This window comes from Chamaea fasciata, unplaced genomic scaffold, assembly GCF_029207755.1.
Source record: "Chamaea fasciata isolate MVZ Bird 193981 ecotype frontalis unplaced genomic scaffold, bChaFas1.0.hap1 SCAF_7, whole genome shotgun sequence".
In the NCBI taxonomy this organism is placed as follows: domain Eukaryota; kingdom Metazoa; phylum Chordata; class Aves; order Passeriformes; family Sylviidae; genus Chamaea; species Chamaea fasciata.
The window spans coordinates 41,171,311-41,188,781 of record NW_027094092.1 but is presented as its reverse complement, the minus strand read 5'-3'; the positions used below and the strand labels follow the sequence as shown (position 1 = coordinate 41,188,781).

The following is a 17,471-nucleotide window of genomic DNA, read 5'->3' as shown; positions in this document are numbered from 1 at the left end:
CGGGCAGCTCCAGCTGTCGGGGGCGATACAGCTCAGGAGGGCGGCCGGGCTCACGCCGGTCTCCAACCCAAATGTAAATCCTACTGGAATTAAGCTCTGCCCGAGGCTGGTCTGCAGGATTCCCCGCAAGGGCCTTCGACGTCCTGGGGGACTCCAGACAAGACACATCTCTTCCGAGCTGCTGGCAAGGGTATTACGGTAACTCCATCTGATCTCCTAAACACTTTCCGGAGCTCTCACCTACGGCTCTCCGTCGGCTCCGACGGATGACTTCATTAGGACACAGCGCAAGGCGTCCTGGGACAGCCCTCCATGTCTCGGAGGAACCGCTTCATTCATCAGCTCCCCCAACACGAAACAGCGAGGGGCTGCCCGCTGCCTTACCCCAGCCCGGCCCTCTCCCCGCTCCAGCCACCAGCGTGCCCGAGCCAGCAGGGCTGCCGGTGCCGCGGCGGGGATGGTGACGGCGGCAGCACCAACCCGCGCCCCGCTGGGCCCGTCCCCACCGCGAGCGGGAACCTGCTCACAGGCGCTCCGGTCCCTCCCGGAGCGGCACGGGAAGGGCGGGGCAGCTCCCGCAGCCCTGTCCCCGTCGCCGCCCAAGCAGCCCCGCTACCACCAGCGCCATGTGCCCCCGCTCCCCTTCCCTGCCCACGCCCGCCTATAGGCTGTGGCCTCAGCCCCGCCTCCCTCCGCCATTGGACGGGCGCTGCATCTCACTCGCGCCCCTCCCTCGACCTCGCACTGTGATTGGCTAGCTATTCCTCTCCCCTTCGTCCCCCGTCCCATCTCTGCTAAGTGATTGGTCAATGCTCACCCCTGGCTCCGCCTCCCCGGGGGCGTTCCGCTTTGCGATTGGGCGAGCCCCTCCCTTCCCCTTGCTCCCCTCCCACCCGGGCGCCGCGCGGGCTCTCACTGGGCCCCGGCCGCCCGCCTCGCACGCGCGCCGGCGCGTCCAGGCGGGGCCCGTCCCCCCGCGTGACGCCCGCGCCGGCGATTGGGGGAGCGCGGGTCGCGCTTCCGGTGCGGCGCGGCCCGGCCGGGCGGGGGCGGCGGAGCGGGCGCGGCGGGGCCGGCGCGATGGAGCGGCCCGAGCGGCCCCGCGCCAACGGCTGCGGCGGCGGCGCCCACGGCGCGCTCCGCAACGGCTTCGTGCGCGGCCCGGCCGGCACCCAGGTGTGCGCGGGGGAGGGGGGGGCGCCGGGGCGGGCGGGGGGCGCGGCGGCGGGGCCCCGGAAGGCACCGCGGTGTGGCTGTGAGGGATGTCGGCAGAACCCGGGTGGTTTGCATCCTCAGCCCTCGCCTGGGGAGGGAGGGCAGCGCCGGGGGGTGCTCACTCAGCGCACTGGTGGCGGCGTGGGTAATGACTGTCCCTCGAGTCACGGCTGTAAGTTTGCTGCAAGGCTTTTACTGGCTTTTACATGGCACAGTAGGTCTGTGGGACAGGAGAAAAGGTTTTAGCGGTTCTTCACCGCTGTCTCGTTGTTACAGGTGCGACGCCGGGGCTGTGGGTACGAGTAGCCTTGAGCAGGGACTTCCCTCTAGAGCAGAGTTGGAGGTTGATGCAGCACTTCCCATCTGGCTGTATTAACACCCTGTGATACGAGTGTGTAGCTGTGCTTGCAGACTTCGGTTGTTTCTTTGCAAAACACTCCAGTTTTGTGTTATAGTGACAACTTAAAAGTTGCCGTGAAGTCAACCTCAGCAGAAGAAGGCATTAGGTTGTGTTTCCTTGAACACCTCAGGCTGCTTGAGAAAAGCCTTTCTCTGTCATTGTCTCTCCTGCTGCTTCTGTTTTTCAGTCCTCTGCTGTCCCTTCTGGTTTTTTCAGTGTAGGCTTGTGCACTCACTGTGAACTGGATTGAGAACTGATGCTGGGTAAAATAAAACTTTTTTTCCCCTGAGTTTCCCTTTTTTTTCCCTCTTTAACTGGGGATACTTACTGTATTTCTTTGACTGGATGGATGCTCATAGCCTTGCCCTGGCCCTTGGGAAATATAGCACAATACTGGAAGTGAGCAAATGGAGAGAGATACAGTACCTTCATTTGGCAACAGTGTCAGCTTGTCCTGGTTCGGGGAGCCATGGCTTTGGCAGTCTGGCCTTTCAAACACCTAGCAGGTTCATGGTTCACTGGAGAGGTGGTCATGAGAAATCTTACCAAAAAAACAATGTGTAGCGGTGCTGTCAGAGGATATAAGAAGAGTGTAGGGAAGTTTGATAGCTTTCTGGCAGCTGCTTGCTGGTCAAACAGAGATTTATAATTTGGAGTGTTACATTCTTTTCTCCGTATTTTATGTGGGCTAACTTTTTGCTAACTTTCAGAGTGAGGGTCTGAATGTTAGAATTGGACTGTAAGAAGCAGCTGTTTAGGGAAACTAATTAAGTTCAGCTTTCTCAGCATCACTGGTGGTAAGCTGTCAAAAGATGTGTTTGCTGATATATCACAGATTTGACTACTTGATTGATCTTTTGCCTTTTTCAGTTTTGGTTTTTTTTGGCCTTTCTGCAGAAGAAGGGAAACATGTGCATGCTCACTTTGTGTTGAATATATTTGTCTGTGTATGTATATACTATGTACATACCACATACAGCACTTGAGAATCTGCAACTGTAAGCAAGCACCAAAAAATTGGCAGCTTACACAAAAGAATGCGATTGTTACTTAGCAAGAAAGAACCAAACAGAAAAGTAAGGATGAGTAAAAGAACTTTTTCAAGAAAGACTTTCATGGGGTTTGTGTGAGCAATGAGAGGCAAAATGAGATCTAGCTAAAATGATGGGAAGAGGAGGGGCAAGGAAAACCGTCAGTTTAAAGAAATGTTGCAGTTATTGACAATTTATCTGGAAAACCATGGAGTTTCTGAGGGGAGAGCTTAGAGACCGGGTAGTGCATTACTGTGCTCTCCAGTAGGGCTTGATAGTGCAGGAAAGCTCTACTTTTAACTATGTGAAAAAAAAAAAAATCCTCCTGTTCTGTCTAGGATGATTCTGTTCAGGCTATCTTTTGGGGTTTTTTCATTCTTAATTTGTTTATTTATGTTGTTTTGGGGTTTTTTATCCTGAAAAGAAAAAGAAAAATCTGAAATTCAAATGTTTCCTTATGATTCTCCCTCCACTAAGGGTGGTATTTGTCATAGAGTGTGTTCTTTATTGTCACTCGAACATGAACAGAAGAGGGTGAAATTGTTCACTTAATTTTCAAAGAGGTTGTATTTGTCTCCTTCTGAACTACTAAACCTCTTTGGTAAGAGGAGAGGGAAACTTGCTGCCTGCTAAAACTGTGCAGTAACAGACTTTGGCTACCTTGGAGATTAATGAAATATCATCAGTGACTAGGAAAGTGACCCATTTGAAGTCAGGGTTCCATCACAGTATAAACGTTCTGCTGGAACACTAAGATAAATAACAGCTCTTGGCTTTCCTGAGATGTGTTCAAATTACTTGGCTCCTGCTTGAAGTTAATCTGTTTAGAGATTGTTGCATTGGCTGAATTTCAATCTCATTATGAACACCTTAATTTAAAGAGGTTGAAGAACCGTGTAGAAATTAAAAATTGTGGAATGATGGAGAAAAATGACTTTTTTTGGTCTCTGTACAGTTAAGGGAGTTCATGGTTAGAAAGAACAGTAGTTTATGGATGGACTTAAAATTGATTTAGAACTCTGGTGTAGTACTTCACTATGTAAGATAAAAGCCTGACATCTCAAAGGGTATTGTCATGATGTGAGGAATTGAACATAGATAGGAGAAAGAGAGCAAATCTTAATAAAAGAGATGTGAAGTTACCTCTTCAGGTTGTGCATGATTCTGCTTTTTATGCCCTTCTGCTCTTTTGGGGAGAGTGTTGAGTTCAATATAAAAATGGTGTGTAGGAGCTATCGAGACGTGTGGGAATAATAAGTGGGGGGAAATTGCTTTTTTCTGCAATGCAATTTTAAACTGGAATGTATTTCTCTATTGGAATGTTTTGCAAATGACTAACTGTTTTCCAGTGCTGCATCTGAAAAGATTTTTCCTGCTTAGAATAGGGAGATTGGATATCTTTATCTTTAATGGGAGAAGATGCCCTTATTTTCCAAGATAATTTATTTGAATCCACCTATTTTCGTGAACAAATTCTTAGTAATGTGATTTTTTTTTTTAGTCCTTAATTGAGCTTCTCACATTAGAATGTTTCTGTTGTGCTTCTAGAAGTTAAAGAAGTGTTCTCAACCTAAAAAAATAAAATTGGAATATAGGTTTTAGATATCAAGTTCCTAATTTCTGTTGTGTGCAGTATCTCCAAGTCAGTTAGATAGGAGCTGGAATCATATAAATAAATTCTAATTTCTCTGATGTTTCTAGAAGATTTTCAAATGCTCTCCTATAGCAACTTCCAGATAACATACATGCCTTTGTAAACAAGGTTTTGTACTGCTTCCTCAGGAAGACAAGGAGTAGTTTGGTTGAGGAAAGTGGGAGAACTGTGGGATTTGCATTCCTTTAAGAGTGTCACAAGTCCTGAATTCTAACAGCTATTAAAATGGCCAGCATAGGTATTCCTTTCCTGGAAGCTTTGGTGTGGACATACAGGGAACAGTTTGTGTAGTCTTGTGATTTGTGCTTGCTTTTCTTAAATAGAACAAACTGCTTATAGGTTCTTCTGGTGGGATGCTTTGGGATGCTGGGGAACAGTGGCTTCATCCTGATTTTTAAGATGTTTTTGCTGGAAGTCAGGTTAGTGTAGTTTCTTTCGGAGAGCATGCTTAAGATGACTGCAGCAGATACTGCCAAGTTCTTGCTACAAGTCATTAGCAGTGATATGAATCTTGTTTCAGATGAAAATTAGGATAAGATAAATGTATTAAATAACTATCCTATCCACTGGTGTAAAAAGGAATTGGAGTACAGAATTGTGAGGTTTTTTCACATCAGTGTGCAAATTTAAAATTCAAGTATTTCTGACAGAAAAATGGTCCTGAGAATCTAAATCTCATTAACTTCTTCATGAAGAAGTGATTGTTCCCCCTTACTCAGCATTTGGGAGACTGCATCTTGCAAATGGTGTCCAGTTTTGAGCTTCCCAGAAAGATGCTGACATAACCATGTCAGTCTGTGAACCCAGTGGAGGGTCCCCAAGAAATGAAGAGGCTGCAAGAGCTGTGTTTGCTCAACCTTAGGAAGAGAGAAGGTTTAACTAGCTCACTGGAGGACATAGAGAAAATAGGGCAGACTGTGAGAAGCAGTGTGATTTAGAGGAATGGGAAATTTTGGTTGCATGTAAGGAAAATAATTTTTCCCGCAAGAGTGGTAAAATATTGGAAGAAGTTGCCCAAAGAGTTGTGGAATTTCCATCCATGGAGGAAATCAAGAAGTTCAAGACTGTTGGATGTGGCCCTTGGCAACCAGCTGTAATTGGCCCTGCTTTGAGTTGGGGCTTGGACCTGATGGACACTGGCAGTCCCTTCCAACCTTGGTTATTCCATGGTTATGGAGATGAACTCAGGGACTGCAGCAGAGTTCGTCCTGGTTTAGACACTAGCATTTAATCCCTGAACCCCTGTAAAAATGTGCACCTTAGGGCTCATAGCAGGTAGTCTGAGGAAAGAAATGACTACTTTCTGACTCTTGCTTGCTGTTATGATTGACTGTATTTATTGTGTCAGTAATGTAAAACTGAAATGAGAAGAAAGGTGTCTGATCTAAGAAAGACTGTAGCCTTGTTCAGATATTTTAATTGACAAAACTCTTTTATTTTTGAAAAAGTGTACCTGTGCACAACAGTCTTTTTCTACTACCAAATTCAATTATAAAAGACTGTAAGCCTTTGTGGAAGGAATAACTACTCAACATTTTCCCTGGCTAAATGAATATTTGAGGCCATCATATTAAATTAGTAGGTGTAGCGCCAGTGCTGTACTTGTTGAGAATTTGTGTATCTGTGCTGGTATAAAAACAAACGCCCATGGTAGCTGCTGCTATGATGGGCTTCTCTTAGATTTGAAAATGTACTACTGAAAAATTAGTTTGGGTGAAGCGTTAAAATCTATTGGCTATATTTGGGCTGCCAATTCATATTTTACTGGTGATAAGCCTTATATACTCTAAGAAATTATTATAAATGTATACAAGTTAATTCTTTTTTTTTACTGTAGCTACTTGAGTGATACGTTGTATTTTTCTGTCTTAATTTACAACAAAAACAATGTTTTTTCTAAATTTCACCTTTTTAATTTGTTTGTGGGACAAAAGCTTTATCTGAGTTATCTATTGACTTCAAATTCTCTGGTGGAACGTAAAACATTGACCCATCTTTAGTGAGGTTTCCAGTTTTTTGTTTTGCCATCATTAGGAAATGAGTCCTAGAAAAAGAAGTGTTTTTAATTCAAAAGTATAGTTTAGAAGCATGCTTATAGTTGAGAAAGCAGGGCTTGGAAAGTTTAGAAGTAATGGGGTTTAATGTCTATAAAAATGAGAGCAGATTCTAAAATATGTCAGGAAATGCTTTCAGGGGTGTCTGAGAGCTTGGAGATTGACATGTTAGGGAAGCACTGCAGACCTGTTATGTCTTTGGAAATCTTTATTGTAAATCATATTTTGTATTTTGTATGCCTGAAATCCACTGAATGTAATAGATAAAGTTCCATGTAAGGTTTAAGCTAATTTAAGGTAAAGTGTCGGAAAAATAGTATATTCTCAGTAGAATTCAAATTGTTACCTATATGTCACAAGGAAAAAACCCAAGTTTAATTGCATCCTTTACTTGCCAATGAGGGGCAGGGGGGAACCCAAACCAAAACAACATTTAAACATTATGAAGATTTATGTTTTTGTAGATGTGGTAAGTGCCTCTTAAACAAGGACTGTCAAATTTGTTGTGAGTAACTAGTTGCAAATAAAAATATTTGAGAATACTTGTCAAGAAGAACAAATCTTTAATTAGGAATATACTCTTAAAGTCTGTTTCATAAAACAAGTTTATCTCCTATGGGTTGTTTTTTTTTAAAGCTTAAAATATGATTCAAACCGGTTAATTCTAATTTTTTTAGTAAGTACTTGGTCTTTTTACCCATGCAACAGTCTGAGATTTGAAGTGTAAGCAAAGCACTGCAAGGAAAAGGGCTAGAGGTGACAGTAAAATTACCACAGAATACCTAACAGTTTAGAGCAGCTGCCTTCATGGAATTCTCACTGCTGTGGTTTTCTGTAGTGCTGATTTCCTCAATCTTTTGTAATAAATGTGTCCACTTTTGCATACAGAGGCACACTCATGGATGCAGTGTTTCACACTGTGTTTCTAAAAATAGAAACTGCAAACCTGTTAGTTAAATTTCTGCAGCATGTGTGGTATGTGGCAATGAGAAGCTACTAAATTTTAATAAGAATTTAACAAGTTGTGTTCCAGCATAAATAATCTTTTTAATGTGTTTACGTTAAGTCTGCCAGGTTCATCTGAATTTTTTCTTCCTGTCAGCATGAAATGAAACAACCTCTTTAATACAGACTGCTGGACCTTTCCCAGGGTAGCAGCAATAAGCAGTTAGTGTGTACTGCTCTTGTACTGTGTGCAGCATGTATTGCGCTTGTAGCTTTTTATCTCCCTAAAGTACATGCCTGCCATGCAAGGTGTGTACCCAGAGTCTTGTGGTAAATCCTGTGTCTTGTCTACAGTAGCATCTGCAGATATTCCCGTGTTTGCACATGGCTTTTGTCTGCTCACTCACAAAGAATATAGAGAGCATCCAAAGGAGGGCTACAGAGATGTTGTAAGGACTAGAAGGAAAGCTTTATGAAGAGTCATTGAGGTCACTTGGTCTGTTCAGCCTGGAGGAGACAGAGGGCACACCTCATTGCAGTTACAACATCCTCACAAGGAGACGAGGAGGGGCAGGCACTGATCTCTTCAATCTGGTGACCAGTGACAGTGCCCAAGGGAAGGACATGAAGCTGTTCTGGGGCAGGTTTAGGCTGGATATTAGGAAAAGGTTCTTCACCTAGTGGGTGGTCAGGCAGCAGAACAGTGTCCCAGGGGAGTGGTCACAGCCCCAAGCCTGACAGAGTTCAGGAACCTCTTGGACAACTCCCTCAAAGAGATGGTGTGACTCTTGGGTTTGTGCTGTGCAGGGCCAGGAGTTGTACTCAATGGTCCTTGTGGGTCCAACTCAGTCCGTTCTGTGATTATCATCAGACTCTCATGTGTTTTGCTTAGACCTGTGGAGTCCTGTCTAGCAGTAGCTGTGCTGCTGCTCAGTAACTGCTACAATACTATTTCATGTGATTTGTTTCCCCAGGAGTTTGGCCCAACACAGGCATTACCAGTGGCTGGTTCTTTACTGCCTTCTGTAACCAGCTGACTTGTGCTTTCTGTTTCTCCTGCAGCTGAGTTCCTTAATGTGATGGTGCTCTTCTGCATACATGTACTCTGTACAGTACAGGAAAGAGAGATGCAGGTGACCATACGCCTACTTTTTTTCAACCATGTGTTTAAGTGAACTCTGACTTTTCTTTGTACTTGAATATGCTGTATATTGTACTTCAAAGGTCATGGCTCACTTTATGATCATAAGGCTTGTTGCAATCATAAAAGTCTTAATCTTCCAAGCCCTTTTTCTCCTCTCAATAAAAGGAAATTAGGCACTGAACGGTAGCCACCTTCTTTCTTGCTTTCTGGAATTAAAATTGGTGTTCTTTACAGCAGCTTTGGAGCTTGCAGCATATAAACCTTGATTTGGAGGCTAATGTGTGGATTTATAAGGCATTCTTAGAACGACAAATAGGCTTATATTTAATGTGGCTACAAATGGCTCTTCTATAGTCAGATTCTAGAGGTTTTTTATGGTCATATGCTTCATGAAGAGTTTGTGGAATTGCGTTCAGTCTTTTCATTAATTTTTTGATTCAGCTAGGATAACACAAGCTTCTCAGCTGATGTGGTAGCTGACATGCAAATTTAAGGATGTATTATCACAGTGGTGGAAGAGCACTGAGAGGTGAAATTGACTAGAATATGGATTGAATCACTATAGGTATTCCTAAAACAGCTTTTCTTAGTGAAATATTGGCATTGACCATATTGAATAGCTTTTTTAGTTTTAGCATTTGTTACAAGCACAGGCATCTCCAAAGACCTGAAAAAAATTGGTATGTTTTTATTCTGATTTTGTTTGCTTATAGATTTGGGTCTCTCAGTTGTTTTTCTTTAAGTAACTACTTTTTGGAGTTGGGTAACCTCAGATCCATTATCTTAGGATGTAACCTTTAACCTCTTCCGGATGAACTTCCAGTTACCTGGGAAAGACATTAGAAACTTTGTTGTGTTCTCTAGTTATTCAATAGTAGGTAATTTGCGAAGTAGTCACTAGCAGTTTTCTGCCTGCTTATCCACAAATCAGCTGCTGGTAGGCAGGCACAGATGGCAGGTATGTAGTGTGCCTGCTCCTGAACAGCTGCTAGTCACAGCCTGATCTGACAATGTGAGGACACAAACTTCAACTTGTAATTCCCCAAGCTGTGAAAACTGAGGTGGTTGGCACTTCGGTGCATGATTATTCTTGTATCTGGATGCAACAAAATCCTATAGTTTTGTGTACAGGAGCCATAGTGATGCAGTTAAGCAATCCTGAGAGTAATAGAGAAGAGGTGGCTTTCACGGCTTTTCCTTTGCACTGTTGGCTCTCTGATTCTGCAGTTGTCATGGTGCTGCTGCTCCTCCTCTCTCTCTCCAAATGCTGCTGCCTCTTGTTTGCTGAGCTTTATCAAATGACTTTGTGGAGCAGTGCTCTAAAGATTATTACGATCTAATGAATAACATTCTGCAAAAGATTATATTTTCAACATGGATCAGTTCAGTGTTGAAGGGATGCTATGCCAATAATCAGATTTAGTTGCTTTAGTTGTGCAAGCTGGAGGCTGGTGCAGATGGCTCAAAGTGGGAGTGAGTGGGGCAGGGGCAGTTTCTTCAGCTGGCATAGTTAATGAGGAGGGCAGTATATGAACCTTTGGCCTGCATTAAAGCCTTGAATTGCCAGCACCTGAGCTGCAGTGAGGTAAGCAAGTGTTCCTATGCTTGTTTCAAAGCCATGGCCATCCCTGTATGCAGTATGTTTTCAAAATAGTACTTCAGTATTAAACCTGGCCTCAAAGCACTGCAAGTTAGCTACTTGCATCTCGCTTTAAGTGCTGCTGCTGAAAGAGCTGTCTATGCTATTTTGTTTCCATACTTACACCTAAAGTCCCCACAACTATGGTGACCAAATCAAGGATTTGCTTTGCTTAAAACTGTCAGCAGAAGGGAAGAGGTAGAAATCATTATCAGGGGGAAGTTGCAGTTGTGGTTTGTACTCAGTGACTGCATAGCTATAGCATAAATGTATCCCTAAGAACAGATCCTTGCTTCTGTAAATTTGCTTTCATGATTAATGACAGACTTGAAATACAGACTTGCTCCAGAGATGAGCAGGTATCACTTTCCAAATAATGCGGTGTCTGGTGATGCCAGCAAGTATATGTGCCTTATTGATTCATCAACTGTTGCAGAGGTTAGAATGATTCTACCTTACTTTCCCATATGATAATATGAGTTATATAGGTGAATAACTGGTTTTATTCTGTCTGCTGCCCACACCCCTCAGGAATTATTTGCCATTTTCTTTTTTTGATGAACTTAGGTTCAGTGTGTTGAGGTTTCTTTGATTAGTACATTTTAAGGATTACATTTCTTATTTATATATATATCTAATGCTACACAAAGGAGATTTATGTCTTGTAGAGTGTTCTTTCATATGTAGCTATTCTGTTATTGTGCAGCCATTCTATAACTTAGCCATGCAGATAGCAATTTGCATCTAATGGCTAGATTTCTATGTTTTTTGTTCATTGACTTACAAGATCTGATCTTTAACTTAACAATTTGAAAAAGTATTATTAAAACCATGATCTTTTCCCCCAGTGTTAGTATTGGTTGAGCACTTGCCTTGTAGCTGTGAAGTTTTTCTGTAATAGTTGGAAATATTGCATATTCCAGAATTGTACTTGAGAAAGACCTGCTATATGCACTAGGTAGCTAGTAAATCTCTTACCTTCAGATGACCTGTAAGTAGCAAGATGGCTTTTAGCATGGATTTTATGCAGAAAGCCATGCATTGTTCTGTATGCTGACATATATGCCGTGTTGAGACTCTGTATACAATGACTTTTTTGTCTGTGGTTCATGTCCGCCTCATGGATGACTACATTGTTTATGTCAGCATCTTTAGACTAAGAACTACAGAGACACGTGGATTATAATTGTTTTATTACACTAATATAGGCTTCCAAGTCTGAGGATATGTTGTTTAGATCAATAAGATTATTACTTTCTATTTTGTTTTTCTCTGTAGTAATCCTGGGATACATCACTGTTCTGTTATTTGTGCCTCTTGGTGAAGGCACTTTTAATATTTTGGTTTGCCTGGATGTAAGCAATGCTCTGTATGTAGTTTTGCAAACTAAATAGTTTTAATGAGATGTTAGATTAAACTGCCTTAGATTGGTAACTGTGACTTGGGTTATATCAGCAACTTGGTAGCTTCATATATGGAGGCTGGCAGTATTTATCAGTAATGGCTGAACTTAGCTGGAAGCAGTTTTTGCTGAGTGGTGGGAGATGCAGAGACCATAACTGACCACAGGGCTGGGAGCTACTCTGAAATATCTGTCTTTCTTTTCTTCAACTAATACCTCAACTACCTCTCTTTAAATTTTTACTATAGATTAATCATATTGTGCACAATGGAGGATTATACAAAAGGCCTTTCAATGAAGCTTTTGAAGAAACACCAATGCTTGTTGCTGTGCTGACCTATGTAGGCTATGGTGTTCTCACTCTCTTTGGATATCTGCGAGATTTCATGCGGCAGTGGAAGATTGAGAAGTGTCAAAATGCAACAGAAAGAGAAGAACAGAAGGTAACCACTGGGAAATAATGTTCAGTGGGAAATTATGTGGTTGAGGCTTGACTGTTTCTCTTGGGAGAAGTGGTGTTCAAAGTTTTCTGCTGTTTTCCTTATCTTCTGGATGCTCCAAATACTGTGCAAGTACTCCTGTGTCATTAAAAAAATAATGTTTCAAGTTATTTTTCCTCAGAGTAGTTTCCTCATCTGTCTCAGTGGAAAGCTGCATCAACGGTTGTAGCAACGTATTGAAAGATCCCCCAGCTGCAGAAATAAGAGTTTGAGGAGGAGAGACTGCATGTTCCAGCATCAGGACCTAAAGAAAGGCTCTGGTTTTAGTTTGACACCAGTGGGAGGCTGATGTTGATCTGGTGGCTGAGTTTTGATTTGGAAATATTATTAATTCTCTTTATCTGAAGCAGTTGCAAAGAGAAGTTTGTGGGTCAGATCCAGAGTACAAGCTATATAACTTCAAATTCTTTGGGAGTCCAGAACACTAGCAGGTTAGCTGGTGAGTAATGTGAGATACTGACTCATGGCTCACTGATAGTGATTAGAAACAATTAATTCATGTTAAGACCTATTCACAAAAGCTTCTGTTACTGGGTGAAATGTCTTGCCTGCTTCAGCAGTTAGCCTGGAAAGGATAATTCTGATTTTCAATACCTGTAAATTATTTTTAGAGGTCTTTATTCCCCACAGGATTAATTGTTTGTGGGAAGCTACTGTTGAAACATGAAGTTCACAAGCTATCTTCTTGCTAACTCTTAATGTGAGCCCTCTTAGAAGAGTGTGACTACCAGTGAGCTCTTTCCAAAGGTCTTACTCTTGCTAATTTGGGTTCTGTTTTCCTCGACTGCTTTGGAGAGTTGTGTGTGGCTTATAAAATGTTAAGGGAGTTCCTTTTCCAGCTGCTGGCCTCTTGTTCTCTGTGCAGCTACACAAGCAGTTGGCTAGCAGAAAATGAGGGGGCAGAAAAGACATCTCAGTAAGGCAAACAAATAATGAAGGGTGGCAGGGAGGAACTAAAAAAGGGAAGGCTCCTTTGGAGCCTTTTTTTGGAGACAGCACTGGAGTAAAGTGCATGTATTTTTACACTAGAGTAACTAAGGATCAGTGCCTAAAATTACCTCACAGTAGCTTCTTTCTGAACATTATGAGGTATAATTAAGCAGATTCATAGTAGGGCACTAAATTCCAAAACAGAAGCATTCTTACAGGAGTTTAATGAGTAAAAGACATTTCGTATTGGCTAAAAGTACAGGAGTTTAAATTTACACTATTGTCAAAACTAACTTCTGGAATATGAAAGTAAAAATCTTGGATCCCTTTTAACAGTTAAGATATTTGATTGAAGAATGCCAGTTAAATCTCAACTTGGAACTTGTTGTGTTCATTGTCTTGTGAGCTACTTTGGTTTATGATGCTTGAGAACATGGCACCCTTATATTTTTCTGTGTATAAAGCAGAAGTTGGTACAGCAGGAAACAGTCAAAATGGTTGCAGAAAACTACCAAGACATTCGAATAAAAGTTTAAATATTGGTGTGTATTCACGGTGTTGAGGATTATAAGGGAGTAACTGAAGTGTTGGTGCAGTTACTCTGTACTGTAATTGTTGCATTTCTGTTGCACTGTTGTTGTGAAAAGTTTGTCCTGTTATCAGTGTGTAAGAATTGCCTGCAGCAGCCCTTTTCTGTGGGAGCAGTCATGGCTCTTACATGAGTTCAGTAACACATTATTGATATTAGGCTCTCAGGAAAGATTACCACAGAGAACCTTGAAGCACAGAGGTTGTTAGGAACAGATTATCCTAGTCCTAAAAGAAATGTACCCTTGAATTTTTTTATAAATTAACTCAGCATTTCATCTTGCCCTGAAAGACATTTGCTTAACAAGTATGCCTTCTGGAAAGCTGAATTGAAACTCTCAGTTTCTGTGTTGGTTATAGCTTCCATGAAGAGATGCACGCATTCTGGTTTCGTTTTGTACATAGGGTGTCTGGGGATAGAGCTAATAAGGAGTGCCAGTGAATATTGCATAAGAACGAAAAATAGGAAATCCTGTTTAAAGAAGTTTTGGTGGTGGAAAAATCTCAGCCGAGTGTAGTTCCCCAAATCATGTCTCTAGCACTTAGATTGTAATAGCTGCTTCTGATATCAGACAAGTAGAAAAGTGATCATGTGAGGTCTGGAACATACAGTACTTATCTTCACCCTTTGCTGCTTTAATCTTTGTTTGCTTGCAAATGAGTTGATGTGAGAGCATGTTGCAGCATGTCTAGTGTGGGAGCCAGGGGTTATTTTGGTGCAGGAGATGGAAGGTGTGTGCACGATTACTTGTTTTGAAATGATTTTCTTCAGTATTGGAGTCTCTGCTGGATGACAGCCCAGTCACCTTTTGGTAAGGAAATGCAGTTACTAGTGTCCAGAAAAGGCTCAAAACTCACCTTTTTGTTATTATTGATACATTCAAATCGGAGAACCCCTGTGATTACACTGGGGGTTCTGTGATCTGGCAGATCTGTGGAAATCTTTCCACTGTGTGGAAAGTAACATTTTTAATATTGAAATTCTGAAGAGACAACTAGGTTATTATGATTTTCTTGCCTATCAAGCAAAAGGATTAGCCTTACTTATTTGAAATAGTTCATAATTGCATGGGTGAAAAATTGCAAAATCACGTAGTGTGAGGAAGTATTTTGTAAAGGGCTGAATGAAGCAGTTCCGAAAATCACAGAATTGAAGTATGTGGATCTTCTGTTGTGTGTTTCTGAAGGTGATTACATTTAAAAGCATAACATAAACTTAGGTCCATAATAGTATCAAAAACAAACATAAGGAAAACACTCAGTTTTTCTTTGTTATGGAGGGCAGTTTATTTCAGTACAGCAAGTCCTTCCTTAAATTGTCACTTAATAGTATAATCTTCTGCATCATAACTAGAAAACTGCAAGTGATCAAACGAATTTAAAGAGCAGAGCAGGATTTTGAACAGGTTTGAATTACAAACCTGTCTCTGATGGCAGGTAAATTCCTTGGAATTTATTAGAGCCATGAATGATTCCAGGAAAACCTCACTGTTGAAACACAAAAGGGTGAAGAGGGACAGACTTTTGCTACTGATTTCCAGGAAACAGCTTCATGGGTTTTGGCTTTGTTTAAAATATATCCAGCTGAGCTTTTCCTGGAAACCAGTGTTGTGTAGCACATCCTCTCTGAAGCATTACTGGTCTGTTTTAGGCATGGGTAAATGGCAAGATTAACAATTCTCTATTACCATGGAATAAATTTATGCATATCGAATTTAATGTGCTGTCTGATCATAAAATATAGTTAAATCTGCAAAATGCTTCCAGGATTTTACAGGCAGGATGAAAATCGCTTTTACCTTTCCTCCAGTCTGATTTGCCTGTTGATTACCTTATATGTTTTGTGTTTGGGAGTGACTGTAAACAGGGCTGGTAAGTGTCTAGTATACTGCTTCATGCTTTGTAGCTTGCCCAGTTAGAATGTGTTTCTAGCATCTGGGGTTTTCACACACATGTTCACAGGAGTCCAGCTGTAGGAATATTTCAGGGGCAGTAAACTGGAGTCGTTTGTTCGATGTTGTCTTAGCATCTGTGTAGCTCATCGGAGGCCTCCTGATGATACAAAGGCTACCCACAGTTATTGCTCCACTCTTCTTGACTCACATAACAGTGAGATGAAACTAGTCTTTCTGCTTCCTTTTAGAAGCCTGAAATTTGTTGCAATTGTCTGCTTGATGTCTGTTCAGAGTCAGTTATGTGTTACCAGAGAGCACATTATGTGAATTGCAGATAAGCCCTGCTGGTGCTCATGGCACCATTTGTTAGCTTAGGTGCAATGCTGTGAAAACTTGGCTCTAAAAGTAGCATAATCACTGTGTTTGCATGTGCCCTGAGCTAAAGGCTGCAAAGCTCTCATTATGACCTTCACTTGTTGCGATATTAATTTAGAGTGTGATGAAATAATGGATTCCCAAATGACCTATGCTAGGGTGTTGCACCCCAAGGGAGAATTTTATTCTTCCCTTCATTGGGTGTGCTTTTCAGGCTTCTGGGAGGCCACTAATACTTTGGTTTCTTCATCAGGCATCCCCTCATAAATAGGGGATACGTTCTAGGCTGAAATTGACAGGAATAGAACTTCATAGGATTTTTTAGCTCTATAAATGAAAGAACTTACTGCTTTTGCTCCCTCTTTTGGGTCCAGTGTTGCAGTTGTTTGACTCTGTTTACTCAGAAGATTGCTCAAAGAAGCAACCCCTAGAATATTTTTCCTCTGGATGAAACTGTTTCATCTCAGACTGATATTCTTAGGGACCCTTACAGCTAGGAAGAGTGTTGGATCTGAAATAAAATGAGAACTTGATAGGAAAATAACAAGATCTGAAGGCCGTTTAAAGGTGATAGTGGTTGCTTCCAGCTCTATGATGCTGTTGCAGCAGAGCACTGTGGCTCCATGTGTCAAAAATTTAAAATAATGGAATATGCTAAGTTGGAAGGCACCCACAAGGACACTGAAGTCCAGCTTTTGGGCCTGCACAAGACATCCCAGAAAGCCACACCATGTGCCTGAGAGGGTTTCCAAACTTCCTGATCTCTGTCAGGCTTGGTGCTGTGACCACTTCCCCTTGGGAGCCTCTTCCAGTGCCCTCTGGGTGAACACCCACTGGGTGAAAAGTAGAAGACGGAAAACACTAAATTAGGGTGAGGAATTCAAGTAGTCTTGTTGTTGTACTATCTACTCTTCATCTGTAATCTCCACACTGTAGAAGGATGGAAGAGGTAAACAAACAAACAAGCTAGCAGACAGAGAATCTGTTCCTATATGCCAGCTCCAGAAGAGGGCTCTGAAACTCCAAAAGTCAGTATCAGTTTATAAAGGCACAATATCCTTACCCTTTGGTTTTTTATGTTCTCAGATGCATAGGTCATGAGAACCCCTCAGTGAGGTTGGGATCACTGAGGAAATAGTTCATTTTTTCATTATGCCAAAATTACACTTTCTGCTTGTCCTATTCCAAGGGATTTTCTCATGAGCCGTATTGGAGGATGGTTTGTTGGAGGGAGCAGTACATGTATAGACAACAAAGGAGTTGACAGTGTGCTGATAGCTACACTTAAAGCCCTTTACTATAATCCTACGACTAGATACCCCCAAAAACTAAAGCTGGTGTCCTATATTAAACCTTAATTTGCTTACCCATAATTTATTCCTTGAATTCTTGTTGACTTTTAAAACTTTTTTTTTTTTTTTTAAATCACAATCCAATAGGTTTAGAGAACTTCTCTACTTCACAGTAACTTTAAACTTAGTTCTAATGCTGGCTTTTAAGATCATGCTTGTGCTACACATACTGGTGGTGCTAACCTGTTGTGGATGATTGTCCTTATCTCACCAGTTGAGCTTGTTACTGTTCTGGCTTTGTCAGCTTGGGTTTCAAAAGAAAACTCATTTGATGAGTAATCTGAAGGGGCATTGGCCTGGATCAACCCAGGCATACCTGCTTGAGTTGGTATAATGACTCATTTCCA

General features: G+C 41.8%; 1 protein-coding gene across 2 annotated transcripts in view; it reads left to right on the top strand.

Annotated features, from left to right (window-relative positions):
* Positions 1-1,042: 1,042 nt before the first annotated feature.
* SPTLC2 (serine palmitoyltransferase long chain base subunit 2) overlaps positions 1,043-17,471 on the top strand; it is a 77,098-nt gene continuing 60,669 nt past the window's right edge. The window contains exons 1-2 of one of the 2 annotated variants that reach the window (XM_066188581.1): positions 1,043-1,176; positions 11,733-11,927. In XM_066188581.1, the coding sequence (XP_066044678.1) occupies positions 1,081-1,176; positions 11,733-11,927 (291 nt within the window). In that variant the 5' untranslated portion in view covers positions 1,043-1,080. Of the gene's footprint in view, positions 1,177-1,235; positions 1,388-11,732; positions 11,928-17,471 lie in introns of those variants that run through there. The other variant, XM_066188582.1, reaches the window with a different exon arrangement.